Here is a 16533-nt window from a genome sequence, read left to right on the forward strand (position 1 = left end):
TGAAGAGGGGGGCCTTGGGTGCTGATCATATAATATATGGTCAGTCTCTAGAGCATTATCCTGCTTGCTAGGGCAATGTACATGCCTCTTGCCTCTGCCATTCATGAGCGGCCTTTAAACATTTAATAGTACCAGGCCTTTTAACGTCTCATCTTAAATAAGATTTTGCTATCTCGGCTGTATTTTCTTTTCTTGGTATTAGAAATTTAAGAGAAAAGGTGAACGAGTTCGTAGTTCTTATTGGCTTGATAATTTATTCAAACCTCTTTCCTTGATTTTGACCATTCACTATCACATACAAATGCATACATTCATGCATGCATAAAATTATAAGCACGAAAGTATGCATGAATGAATGAATATATATATATATATATATATATATATATATATATATATATACATATATATATAAATAAATATATATATATATATATATACATATATATGTGTATATATATATACATATATATATATATATATATATATATATATATATATATATACATACACACACACATATATATATATATATACATACACACACATATATACATATATATGTATATATATACATTTATATATACATACATATATATATATATATATATAGAGAGAGAGAGAGAGAGAGAGAGAGAGAGAGAGAGAGAGAGAGAGAGAGAGAGAGAGAGAGAGAGAGAGAGAGAGAGAGAAATGTCCACGTAGCGCTTACCAAAAAAAATGAATAATATGAATAGTATCGTATTATCTTTCGCCAGAAATACTATAGAAGAGATGTAAAACAGACTAACCCTACCAAGATACAGAAAGCGTTAAAAAATTCTCTAAGCCTGAAACACGAGACGTCAACCACCGGCTACATGAAGAAATCCAATATCTTCTTAAGGTGGAGATTTATTCTTCAGCAGCACCAAGCTCCGGTCGTGTTTGGTCAGGATTAATGATAAGCTTCATCTCTCCATTTTTCAATAGCAATAAGTATTGGATTCAGCTGGGAAAAGGGCTCGCGCAGACCAGAACATAAGCAGCATTATTGCTTGGAAAGTCGGTTGATTAACGATCCTGGCGAGGGAGTTATTATTGCTTTCGGTAAAAGCTGGGATTTTCTTGCAAATGTTCGCAAGATTTCGTCATTATCAAGTTCCAGATTGCAAAATCTTTGATTAGCGCGTCTTGGTGTGTTTTGCAACCTATACTCCATTTCTTTTAGCGATGCATATTTGCACCGACTCGAAGCGGTGCCCTTTTAGCTCGGAAAGGTTTCGTGATCGCTGATTGGTTGGAATTATCTCATCCAACCAATCAGCGATCCGGAAACTTTTCCGAGCTAAAAGGGCACCATCGCGAGTCGGTGCAAATATGCATCGCTAAAAGAAATGGACTATAGTGGTGGTGGCTGATGTGGTAACGTCCCTGACTGGTGATTGCCAGACTGGGATTCGAGTTCCGCTTAAACTCGTTAGTTCCTTTGGTCAATGCAACCTCATTATCCTTGAGAGCAAAGAATGGGGTGTTTGGGGGACCCTATAGATCTCTCTGCTGAGTCTTCAGCAGCCATTGCCTAGTCCTCCCTGATCCTACGTTTGGTGGAGAAGGGGCTTAGGCGCTGATCATATTTATATATGGACTGTCTCTCGGGCATTGTCCTGCTTGCTAGGCTACAATGTCACTGTCCCTTGTCTCTGCCAGTCATGAGCGGCCTTGAAACCATTAAATATGTGTGCTCTGCAATCTTTCGTACCAATAGATAAGAAAACCTGATTGCCTTATTTATAGAAATACGTTCTGCAATCTTTCGTACCCATAAAATGAAAAAATAAAAATCTGATTGCCATTTGTATCATGTGTGCTTTACAATCTTTCGTACCTATAGATTTTACAGAAAAACCTTATGCCTTTCGTACCCATAAATAACAAAAACCCGATTGCCTTTCGTACCCATAAATAACAAAAACCCAATTGCCTTTCGTACCCATAAATAACAAAAACCTGATTGCCCTTCGTACCCCTAAATAACAAAAACCTGATTGCCTTTCGTACCCATAAATAACAAAAACCTGATTGCCTTTCGTACCCATGAATAACAAAAACATGATTGCCTTTCGTACCCATAAATAACAAAAACCTGATTGCCTTGCGTAGCCATAAATAACAAAAACCTGATTGCCTTTCGTACCCATAAATAACAAAAACCTGATTGTCTTTCGTAGCCATAAATAACAAAAACCTGATTGCCTTTCGTACCCATAAATAACAAAAACCTGATTGCCTTTCGTACCCATGAATAACAAAAACCTGATTGCCTTTCGTACCCATAAATAACAAAAACCTGATTGCCGTTCGTACCCTTAAATAACAAAAACCTGATTGTCTTTCGTACCCATAAATAACAAAAACCTGATTGCATTTGTATATGTGTGTGCTGTACAATCTTTCGTATCTATAAATTTCATTCTCAAAAAAAAAAAAAAAACCTGATTGCCTTATTTACATATGTGCTCTGCAATCTTTCGCAATTAAAAATTTTCTCCATACAAATCAGCTTCGATTTCCATGTTATCAAGTACGCTGAAATTCAGTCGTATTTTCAACATAGAAGCTTGATAAAATACCTCTAGATTACTATCAATTACCATCTTTCAACTAGCATTCTAGAAGTTTTATTCCAGCTGTGACAGTGTTGTGGAATGATCTTCCTAATCGGGTAGTTAAATCGGTAGAACTTGAAAATTTCAAAACTGTAGCAACTGTTTTCATGTTGAACAGGCTGATATAAGCCTTTTTATAGTTTATATATGAAATATCGGTTTTAATGTTGTTAATGTTTATGAAATATCTTATTTTAATTGTTTATTACTTCTTATGTCATTTATTTATTCTTTTATTTCCTTTTCTATCTAGTCTATTTTCTCTGTTGGAGCCCTTGGTCTTATAGCATCCTGCTTTTCCAGCTAGGGTTGTTGTTTAGCTAGTAATAATGATAAAAACAACAACAACAGCAATAATAATAATAATAATAATAATAATAATAATAATAATAAAAATAATAATAATAATATTGTTCTCCCAAATTTATTTGCAAATATGTAGAAATCACGTGATGAGCATAAAATATGCATTATAGCCACGAAAGAAAAACGAAAAAGACTAGATTGTAGTTACCATGTAACTAACAGGACGAAAGCACTAACTCCAGTCAAGTCTTTTTATTTTTTCCTTTCGTGGCTATAATACTTATTTGTAAATACCAATCATGATACAGGATATATCACCATGCCAAAAAAAAAAAAAAAAAAAAAAAATTATTACAGCGTTAAAAAGATGTATATTATTTCTTGGAGTAGTATTCCTTTAACATTCCATTGGTCATGAGATACAGAATTCAGTACTCTCGTATCACGCCACAATAACTAATTGTCAGTCAGCTGACGAATACCTGAACGATGTTTTGAAAATTAATTGAGATATGTTTTCGATTACAATACCATTGGTGGTCAAAAAAAAAAAAAAAAAAAAAAAAAAAAAGTAAAAAAAAATAAAAAAAAATTTAAAAAAAATAAAAAAGGTTTGTTGAATACCGAAAGTCAATATTAATTAGGATATGAACAACACGTTTTTGAGATGCAAAGGGGGTAAATACTGTATATGGCGTGTGTGTATTATATATAAAGCCTTATTCTGGATATGACCGTATTCAAACAGAATAAAAGATACACAGATGGTAATGGCTTTATCCGTTGTGAATCACAAAGTTTTCCACAAAAGTAAACTTTTTAATATTATTATTATTATTATTATTATTATTATTATTATTATTATTATTACTATCCAAGCTACAACCCTAGTTGGAAAAGCAAGATGCTATAAGCCCAGGGGCTCCAACAGGGAAAAATAGCCCAGTGAGGAAAGGAAATAAGGAAATAAATAAATGAAGAGAACAAATTAACAATAAATCATTCTAAAATAAGTAACAACGTCAAAACAGACATGTCATATATAAACTATTAACAACATCAAAAACAAATATGTCATAAATAACTAACAATAAAACCAAAAATAAAAACCACTAAACCCCATGAGTAGAAATCATGGAATGCTAATAAAACCGGGAGAGACTTTCCAAGTTTAATATTGACATGTATATTCAGAAGGAAAGTGGATGACGACTTGGTCGCGTAGCTGACGGAGGAAGTTGTGAAAATAAGCAAATGCAGTTGCGTGAAGTTCGGTAAGAATGGAAAAAGTTAAGTTTAGTGAGCATATTGTAGGACACGGTTCTTTGATATAAGAATTATTTTGTATATAATTTTCTTTTACTAAATATAAAAATATATTCTAATTATTCATAATAAAGACAATTTACAATCACATAAAATAAGCAAAAATTCAGATATACTTCAATAACGTTTCGTTACAAATACTATGTAGATTCACATCCATCACCTTCCATATCGGTATTACACAGACTTTTATACGAATACTAGTGTACGCGGCCCGTCAAAAAATAACGGCTAACTATTTAGATAGATATGCACACACACATATATTCACTCCTTCCCAACCCTCCCCCTTTCCTAACAATGCCGCTTAGCGTAACCGGAAAGAGATATATACACACACACATATATCTATATATATACACACATATATATATATATATATATATATATATATATATATTTATATATATAATTATAAATATATATATATATATATATATATATATATATATATATATATATATATATATATATGTATACATATGTGTGTGTATATATATGCAAATATATATATATATATATATATATATATATATATATATATATATATATATATATATACATATATATATACAATTCATATATTCATAATCAGACACTTGCCCTATCTTATATATGGAAAATCCCCTAAACAAAACATGCAGGAATGACAGCACCCAACATCTCGAACCAAGCGAGGCTGAACACAGAAACCCGCTAGAGCCTTCATCTAAAATGGAACGCAAATACGGCCGCTCAGAGGAAGATGAAAACAAGAGTGAAAAAAAAAACCAGAGAGATTTTGAAAGGTTGTTTGGAAACTCCTCACAAAGCTAAGGAAAGATTCCACCGAGTCAACACGCATTATATTCTTCCTTTTTTTTATTCTGAGGTCCTGGCACAATGGGGTTTTCTAGGGCATATTTCTAAGAAACTCTAAGCTATTCTAGTTATAAAAGAGTAGCTGTGAGTGTCAGAAGGCTAAAAGTAAAAAAGCGAGGCGAGTAAAGATGTATAGAATAGGGTTTCTTCATCTGGTTGGTGTCCATAATTTTGTAGTTTATACAACAACAACAATAACAACAACAACAACAACAACAACAACAACAACAACAACAACAGCAATAACAACAAATACAACAACAACATCAATTGCAGTCGTTTCTAGTCCACTGCAAGACAAAAATCCTCAACCATGACATTATTCAAGTCTGAGGTATACAACAACAACAACAACAACTACAACAACAACAACAACAAAAACAACATCAAATGCAGTCGTTTCTAGTCCACTGCAAGACAAAAATCCTCAACCATGACATTATTCAAGTCTGAGGTTTGGTCAGCTTTCATAGCCACTCTGGTCAATGTGGATTGGTGATGGTGGGAGACTTTAGTCCGATCGCTCACAGCAAACCATCCTAGTACGGGTGACTTTGACTAGCACAGATTTGATGATCGTGGCGATACACAAACCCTTCCACCATGTTAAGGTATCCTGACGCCATATATATATATATATATATATATATATATATATATATATATATATATATATATATATATATATATATATACAGTATATATATATATATATAGATAGATAGATAGATAGATAGATAAATAAATAGATAGATAAATAGATAGATAGATAGATAAATAGATAGATAGATAGATAGATAGATAGTTGGAAAAAGAATATGCTATTAGACCAAGGGCTCTAACAGGAAAAAATAACTCAGTCAGTTAAGAAAACCAGGAAATAAATAAACCATACATGAGAAGTCATGACAAATAAATACACGAGTCATGTACCTTAAATGCAACGGACGTTCTTGCTAGAATCATTTCCCCTCTCGGCGAAATGTCATTAAAGAGAGATTTTTCCTTGCACTCGGCTTGTTTGCCTTCAACTGCCCCTACCCCCTCCCAGGCAGCCATCCTCTGTCCAGCAACTTCTCGTGTTAATTAACAACTACTTGACTATTTGACTTCGTCTCAAAATTGCAGCAGTGGTCAAAATTAAATGAACGGGAGCCGGCCCTCAGGGTACGGTGCTCTTGTCCAGGAGGAGGTCAAGGCTAGAATGCGACCCCGTAATGAAGAAAAACTCATTTTGATTATTGCCGATCTGATGAGAGGAGAGGAGAAGGAGGGTGTATTTGCTTTGAATTCAATTTACTATATTTAGATTCTAGAGGCAATACATCATGTGATTTGATTTGTTTTACACATTTAAACAGTAGTTAATGTGTATATATTTATTTCCATGTTGTTCCTGTTCTTCAGATATTTTATTTTTCCCTGTTTCCTTTCCTCACTGGGCTATTTTCCCTGTTGGGGCCCCTGGGCTTATAGCATCCTGCTTTTCCAACTAGGGTTGTAGCTTAGCATTTAATAATAATAATAATTTTGTCCGTTGACAAGATTTAATTCTTCATTCTTACAGAGAAATGGACAATAACCAAGGAAAAGTCAGCCCCAATTACACGAATGAAAATAAGAAATGACAGATAAGATTAAAAAAAGATGAACAAAAATAGTTCGCCAACGTTTTCCAGTCCATGATTCTTCAATCTATGACCAGTAATATTAAGTATTTTAGAACTCTCTAAAATTTTTCATTAATTTATCAGATCAATATTTGCGATTTTACCATTTTTTCTGCTAATCTATCTTGATAATCACCATGTGGAATAACTCAAAGGAATTATTCAAATTGCCTTTTGGAGCCGTTGGGCTTATAGTATCCAGCTTTTACATCTATGGTTTTAATAATAATAATAATAATAATAATAATAATAATAATAATAATAATAATAACAGCATCAGTAGCAACAACATTAAGAACCACAATAATAATAATGATAACAATAATAGTATCCAGCTTTGACATCTATGGTTATAATAATAATAATAATAATAATAATAATAATAATAATAATAATAATAATAATAATAATAATAATAATAATAATAATGACAGCAACAGTAGCAACAACATTAAGAACCACAACAACAATAAAATAATAATAATAATAATAATAATAATAATAATAATAATAATAATAATAATAATAATAATAATAATAACAGCAACAGTAGCAACAACATTAAGAACCACAATAATAATAATAATAATAATAATAATTATAATAAAAATAAAAATAATAATAATAATAATAATAATAATAATAATAACTGAGATTCTAACATGCAATATGAAACATATATTCATAAATAAAAAAGTAAAGCTTTCAACTATTTCTGAAATATTGAAGATTTATACGTCTCGTGCATTTGTTGGAATCCACTCCCTTGAAGAATATTGTTTTTATTATTATTATTATTATTATTATTATTATTATTATTATTATTACTATCCAAGCTACAACCCTAGTTGGAAAAGCAAGATGCTATAAGCCCAGGGGCTCCAACGGGGAAAAATAGCCCAGTGAGGAAAGGAAATAAGGAAATAAATAAATGAAGAGAACAAATTAACAATAAATCATTCTAAAATAAGTAACAACGTCAAAACAGACATGTCATATATAAACTATTAACAACATCAAAAACAGATATGTCATAAATAAATTTTGTATACCTATCTCCGTCTGTACAATTCACCTCCTTTTGAATTTTACTTTACTGTCTTCAGGAGATTTCTCTTGAGTCTGTGACGAAAATATTCGTTGAATAACCATTAAAAATATGGAAGAAGACAGACGTACATTAAGTACTTTCAACTTCAATACCATGCAAGTTAATAATTTCTTAAATGAATCTAAAATTTCGACATAAATTTAACGTTAAATGCCAACATATTTTTATAATAGGAATACTCCTTATTTTAACATAAACTAGATAAACGAATAAATTAATTATCAAATACAACTTTCTTTATGGTGTTGCATCATGTAAATAAATCTAAAATTTCGACATAAATTTAACGTTAAATGCTAACATATTTTATATGATAGGAATACTCCTTATTTTAACATAAACTAGATAAACGGATAAATTAATTATCAAATACAACTTTCTTTATGGTGTTGCATCATGTAAATGAATCTAAAATTTCGACATAAATTTAACGTTAAATGCCAACATATTTTTATAATAGGAATACTCCTTATTTTAACATAAACTAGATAAACGGATAAATTAATTATCAAATACAACTTTCTTTATGGTGTTGCATCATGTAAATGAATCTAAAATTTCGACATAAATTTAACGTTAAATGCTAACATATTTTATATAATAGGAATACTTCTTATTTTAACATAAACTATATAAACTAATAAATTAATTATCAAATACAACTTTCTTTATGGTGTTGCATCATGTATATAAATCTAAAATTTCAACATAAATTTAACGTTAAATGCTAACATATTTTATATAATAGGAATACTTCTTATTTTAACATAAACTATATAAACTAATAAATTAATTATCAAATACAACTTTCTTTATGGTGTTGCATCATGTATATAAATCTAAAATTTCAACATAAATTTAACGTTAAATGCTAAGATACTTTATATAACAGGAATATTCCTCATTTTAACAGGAACTAGCAAAACGAATAAATTAATTATCAAAAATCATTTTCGTCATGGTGTTGAAGCATATACCAACCGTGTGTCACACGATCGTACATAGTTCATTTTGTGTATATATTATGCTTGTATCTTCGCTCTTCCCTCGCACTAAAATGAACCAGATTAAACATGTCTGCTTTTTTCCTCTGTAACAGTGTCTGTTTTTTAAACACGAAATTTCTTGTTGTTTTGAGCTTTTGTATATAAAGGAGAGTGTTCAGTAATAAATTTACTCATTTGCTTTCAACCTGCCTTTGAGTCACAACCTTCTCTCGGCCCGTCACATTGGTGACCCCGGAAGTAAAAAAAAAATATATATATATATATATATATAATATATATATATATATATATATATATATATATATATATATATATATATATATATATATATATATATATATACATATATATATATATAAACCTATACCTCAGTACCAAATATATCTTGAAATTCAGCTTTTGTTAATTTTGATGAAGTTTACCGACCCTTTGAAATCGATATTTCAAGGTATAGTTTTCCTTCTGATATATTGCCTACATTTCTGATATTTGCATTGTAACAAATCACGTGGGTAGAGAACCTCTGTGTAACCCCATGACATATATCTCCGTAAGGTCAACTTGACCGTAATTATTTGTTGGGCGAATCAGTCTTCTGTAAGGTCATAGTTTGCTTAACTATAAATGTTTTTTACGTATTAGGAATCTGCAACTAGCAAATCATTAACTGGGATATAATTGAGCATGCAAATGTTTTATATATAAATTATATATGTATAGTATATATATATATATATATATATATATATATATATATATATATATATATATTTATAAAGCTTTATTCTCGATACGATTGTATTTAATGAAATAGAATATATATATATATATATATATATATATATATATATATATATATATATATATATATATATATATATGCATATTCATATGTATATATAAATATGCATATTATATATATATATATATATATATATATATATATATATATATATATATATATATATATATTCTATTTCATTAAATACAATCGTATCGAGAATAAAGCTTTATAAATATATATATATATATATATATATATATATATATATATATATATATATATATATATACATATTCATTCTATTTCATTTAATACTGTCATATCGAGAATAAAGCTTTATATATATATATATATATATATATATATATATATATATATATATATATATGTGCGTGTATGTATATACCTGTGTGTATATATATATATATATATATATATATATATATATATATATATATATATATGTATATACCTGTGTATATATATATATATATATATATATATATATATACACATATGTATATATATATATATATATATATATATATATATATATATATATATATATATATATATATATATATATATACATATAACCAAGGACTTTTGCGTCAATAAGCGTAGGCGATGACGACGATAATATTCTAGTAATATATTAAAAAAAAAAACAATTAATTACAAAATTCAAGTATTTCTCACGAGTGAAATATACATCTACAATTATACAACCAATAATCTATAACCTATTAACTCTAAATTCGAAATAAAATACTAGGCAAATAATTCAGAGATGATCCTCAGTCATAAATATTGATGGATATTCTGCATAATCCTGTACATTGATAAACCATTTTATATGCTAGATTAAATAAATATATGAATTTTTTTTTTATTTTTGTAGTAGGCGATTGAGTTTTTTGATGCAAATTTTTTTTCGAAGGATATTGCAATAATTTTTTTTTATATATTTGGTTATACAAATATTTTATATGCTAGATTAAATAAATATCTAAATATTTTTTTTTCATTTTTGTAGTAGGCGATTGAGTTTTTGATGCTATTTTTTTTTCAAAGGATATTGCAATAATTTTATATATATATATATATATATATATATATATATATATATATATATATATATATATATATATATATATATATATATATATATATATATATATATATATTTGGTTATATAAATATTCAATTGACCTCGTTATTCTATAAATATTTAATTTTTGCATTTTTGTAGTAAGTGATTGAGTTTTTTGATGCACTTTTTTTTCGAAGAATATTGCAATAATTTTTTTTTATTTGGTTATATAAATATTCAAATGACGTCTTGTTTTTTTTTTTATCATTAAGCTGTTTTTAATTAAAGCATTTCAAATAGCGTTGATATACGGAAGGATCTTTCTCTAGACTTTATAGTTTTTATTCAAATCATTTCCCTAAAAAAATTGCAATAAGTGTTTAACTGTATTAAACTGTCGCAAGTGTAAAATATTTTCAAAGGAAATTGCATTGTGAAATTTGGAGCTTTTCGAAGAATTTTGCATTACGGAGGCCTAAATTTTACAAGTTGTCATTTGTAAATTATTTCAAATACCTTGACTTTTTATGTTCTGAATTATTACAAACCCTAAATATTTAGACAGCTATGTACGCGGACACAAAATTCGACCCTTCCAACCACAGCCCCTTTCGACGATTTTTGGAAAGTGTGGTTTCAGTGTACCTCTCGAGGTACCCCTCTCACCATGGTATGACCACTCACTCTCCCCCTTGATTGTGACATATATATATATATATATATATATATATATATATATATATATATATATATATATATATATATATATATATATATACATATATATACACACAGTATATATATATATACATATATATATATATATATATATATATATATATATATATATATATATATATACATATAGGCCTACACACACCCAGTATATATATATATATATATATATATATATATATATATATATATATATATATATATATATATATATATATATATATATGTATATATCATCACCATCATCATCATCATCATTATCATTAGCCCCTACGCCTATTGACGCAAATGGCCTCATATACATCCATATATATATATACATATATATATATATATATATATATATATATATATATATATATATATATATATATATATATTCTTACATACATATATCCAGATATATGCTCTTTTTTAAATTAGGGGAGACTATTTAAAACTAATAAAAAAGTCCTAATTTCGATTAATCTACTTAAAGGCAAACTATTCCATAAAGGAACTACCCTCTGGAATCTTTCAATTCGGTAGGACACCCTATTACATTAGAGTGATACAGAGATGTCACCCTATTACACTGGAGTGATACAGAGATGTCACCCTATTACACTGGAGTGATACAGAGATGTCCCCGTATTACACTGGAGTGATACAGAGATGTCACCCTATTACACTGGAGTGATACAGAGATGTCCCCCTATTACACTGGAGTGATACAGAGATGTCACCCTATTACACTGGAGTGATACAGAGATGTCACCCTATTACACTGGAGTGATACAGAGATGTCACCCTATTACACTGGAGTGATACAGAGATGTCACCCTATTACACTGGAGTGATACAGAGATGTCACCCTATTACACTGGAGTGATACAGAGACGTCTACAATAGCAGTTACTTTTCTCATTTGGCCAACTGCCAGCTGCAATGTTAAAAACGAAAGTGGTTGCCTAATCTGCACTGACGCTATGATATCAAAAGGATGGGTGTTGACTGCAATGCGGTCTAGCCAATAGTACTGAATAGCTTATTTCCGTTAGGATAATGTATTGCTATGTATGGAAATGTCACTTCTATGAAAAAGTATTATGTAATAAGTGTAATTCTAAATTTTCAATGTCTTTTCTATTGTTTTTCTGTTTTGGTTTCATTAAACTGGCATCTATGAGGCCTTACCATGAATTGTAAGCGTATTTGCGATTGGAAATTACACACAGACATACATAAATACACACACACATGCACTTACATAAACACAGACACACACAAATATATATATATATATATATATATATATATATATATATATATATATATATATATATATATATATATGACTGCTCCCTGTTCTCTTTACCCGAAGGACTGGGAGAGCTGAGCCTGACTGACTATATATATTTATTTATATATATATATATATATATATATATATATATATGTATGTATATATATATATATATATATATATATATATATATATATATATATATATATATATATATATATACTGTATATATATAAGCCAGACCTATGAAATTGAAATAAGTGCTCCTATGATATATATATATATATATATATACATATACACACACACACATATATATATATATATACACATATGTATATATATATATATATATATATATATATATATATATATATATATATATAAGCCAGACCTACGAAACTGAAATCAGTGCTCCTCACATACAAATTTAGTCAGAAGCAGATGAAAGACCAATCAAATGAAACTTGCAACAAACTGAATTATACAGGATGTGAAGGCCCCTTAACCTATTTTATTAAGGTCTTTATCATAATAATTGAGGCCCCGGGGCGTTTAAGGCGTGCGTCTGTGTGCGTGAGTGTGTGTGTTTTTCATAAAGACAGGACATTCTTCCTCTTTGTTATTCATTTATCTAAGAAAATGAACGCCTTTTCACGTCATATTCCAACAGATATGTTCAAGAACTTTTCCATAAAAGACAGGACTTTCTTCCTCTTTCTTATTCATTTATCTAAGAAAATAAACACATTTTCACGCCATATTCCAACAGATATGTTCAAGAGCTTTTCCATAAAAGACAGGACTTTCTTCCTCTTTGTTATTCATTTATCTAAGAAAATAAACACATTTTCACGTCATATTCCAACAGATATCTTCAAAATCAAGCTCACATATAACACACGTATGTTAGGGAATCAAAAGATATCTGAGGAAAGACAGAAGGTTGATATAATTGAAATTTATCTAATTTACAATTTGTTTGATCATGACATTCGTTATGTAAAAAGTATGAAAGGTAAAAAAAACTTAGTACACTGCCAGCAGTATTATGATCAAGGATATATCTATTACCCCTGCTAAATTAAGAAAACTTTCCTTAAAAATAAGCCTCTAAAAAAAAATCTTGAAAAAATACGAAAAACTTACGAGGGGCGTAACAAGAACTGGAAATACCTGGCAATGTGCCTGGAAACTTATTCTTATTTCCCCATAAAGCAAAACACGGTCGCAAAAAATAATAGGATCGTCTGGAAAATCAGAAAAGCGTGTCGTAAATGCAGACCAAAGCTAATAAAAGATGCAAGAGTTGATGAAAGATAATAAGGAAAAAGATGTAAGCACATACTGGAGAAAAGCAAAGTGTATGTTCATGGAGACAATTATGGAGAGAAAATGTAAAAAAACACCAATGCACAAAAGCAAAGCATAAGGCCATCAAGAGGAATAAGGAAAGACGCAAACGCACGTACAAAATATGAAAATGACCCGTCCTGGAGGAATGTGTGAAGAAGGAAATAAAACGAAGAAAAAAAACACACATTATGGAGGCAAAAGAATGGAGACAATTTCTTTGAGATGATGGTAGCTGTCCAATAAGAGAGAGAGAGAGAGAGAGAGAGAGAGAGAGAGAGAGAGAGAGAGAGAGAGAGAGAGAGAGAGAGAGAGAGAGAGAGACTTAACTGTTTAAAGAGAATTTCCTTCCAATCAACAATCAGGAAGGTTTTCGCAAGGCTCTCGTGGATTGGAAGAAACAGATTATGCCGTGCAACCTGTTGATTGCATTCTTTTTAATATGGTGGATATTTAAATCTATTCTATCGATTTAGCCCGGCGCTGGGGTCTGCGAGACCATTCATTGAGTAGTTACATCATGGAGTAATAATTAGCAATAATCTGATAGCAAGAAGCTAATGGAGTAAAAGTTAGTAGTTGGACAGCAAGAATGAAGTGAAGTAACAGTTAGAAGTAGTGGGACAGCAAGAAGGAAGTGACGTAATTGTTCAGCAAGAAGGAAGGGAAGTAACAGTTAGAAGTAGTGGGACAGCAAGAAGGAAGTGACGTAATAGTTCAGCAAGAAGGAAGTGAAGTAACAGTTAGAAGTAGTGGGGCAGCAAGAAGGAAGTGACATAATTGTTTAGCAAGAAGGAAGTGAAGTAACAGTTAGAAGTAGTGGGACAGCAAGAAGGAAGTGACATAATTGTTCATCAAGAAGGAAGTAAAGTAACAGTTAGTAGTAGTGGGACAGCAAGAAGGAAGTGACATAATTGTTCAGCAAGAAGGAAGTGAAGTAACAGTTAGAAGTAGTGTGACAGCAAGAAGGAAGTGACGTAATGGTTCAGCAAGAAGGAAGTGAAGTAACAGTTAGAAATAGTGGAACAGCAAGAAGGAAGTGACATAATTGTTCAGCAAGAAGGAAGTGAAGTATCAGTTAGAAATAGTGGGACAGCAAGAAGGAAGTGACGTAATAGTTCAGCAAGAAGGAAGTGAAGTAACAGTTAAAAGTAGTGGGACAGCAAGAAGGAAGTGAAGTAACAGTTAGAAGTAGTGGGACAGCAAGAAGGAAGTGCCATAATAGTTCAGCAAGAAGGAAGTGAAGTAACAGTTAGTAGTAGTAATATCTATATAGTGGAGACTTAATCAAAAGTACACTGAACACATCCATAGAAAATTAATAAGTGAAAATTTTCAAACAAAATATGAGTTCGTTAGCCTGCACCACACAGCCAACAACACATACACACAAATGAAAAGACTAAACTCACACCATAGTATTGAACAAGACAATACAACATAGTTGTAGTGTACCATATACTCAATAGACGAAAACCTGAAAAACAGAAACATTAAAATAAACATTCACACCTACCTTATTCAAATATAGCAGAACCAGTGCATGGCACAGTGAATATAAGAGAACTAATCTTACCTATTTCAAATCTGAACAAATCCACGTCCGATAAATAACTTACCTATTTCAAAATTGGACGAATCAGTGGATATTGATGACACCTCGACCGTCACAAGCGAGACTAAACCAAGGAAGAGGATGGTCTTCATTCTCCGCCAATGGGGGCCAACCGGATCTCTCATTTACCCAAAATGGTGAGCTCTTCTGTTGATATCAGGTGGTGTTGCGCATGCTCGGTTTGGAAGAAAACATACAAAACTGATGTTACTTTTATCTCTTAAGGTTTCGCAGCCATCACTTGGCTTCTTGTTATAATAAGTCTCGTGATAAATTTGGAATTTTTCCTTGTTCCACTTTTACTTATAATTTACAATCCACTTGAAATTTTTATATGTTTATAATTTTCTCTTTCCTCAAATTATGGCACTTACAAAAACCCAGCTTTCATTTTCCTTTTGTTGCATTTTTCTGTCAAAATACCCCCTTTTTTGGAGTAATAGCTCTTATTTTTAATTTCTAATCACACTGTAATATATATTCTGTCCATGATTTACACTTCGTTTTTCTGCACCAATTCAACACAGCTGTTCATTGAGGATCATTGTGTACACGCAATCCTCAAAATTTCCCACTTCAACCTAGGATACCTGAAAACAGAAAAGAAGAAAGAGATGAATATGAAATAAAGATATATTGAATAAAACATTCAGCTGCCTTAAAAACTGAAACCATATCATCATTCACCGTTTATTACAATTTATTCCCCTTTTTGCTAAAAAAAAAAAAAAAAAAAAAA

At 30.0% G+C, this 16533-nt stretch overlaps 1 protein-coding gene across 1 annotated transcript in view; it reads right to left on the reverse strand.

The window, feature by feature from the left end:
* The window catches only part of LOC137640717 (nephrin-like), a 344960-nt gene that overhangs the window by 286781 nt on the left and 41646 nt on the right, over positions 1-16533 (reverse strand). Inside the window, exon 2 of the mRNA XM_068373203.1 lies at positions 15799-16384. Coding sequence (XP_068229304.1) covers positions 15799-15919 — 121 coding nt within the window. The 5' untranslated portion in view covers positions 15920-16384. The remainder of the gene's footprint in view (positions 1-15798; positions 16385-16533) is intronic.

This window comes from Palaemon carinicauda, chromosome 5 (assembly GCF_036898095.1).
Source record: "Palaemon carinicauda isolate YSFRI2023 chromosome 5, ASM3689809v2, whole genome shotgun sequence".
Taxonomy (NCBI): Eukaryota; Metazoa; Arthropoda; class Malacostraca; order Decapoda; family Palaemonidae; genus Palaemon; species Palaemon carinicauda.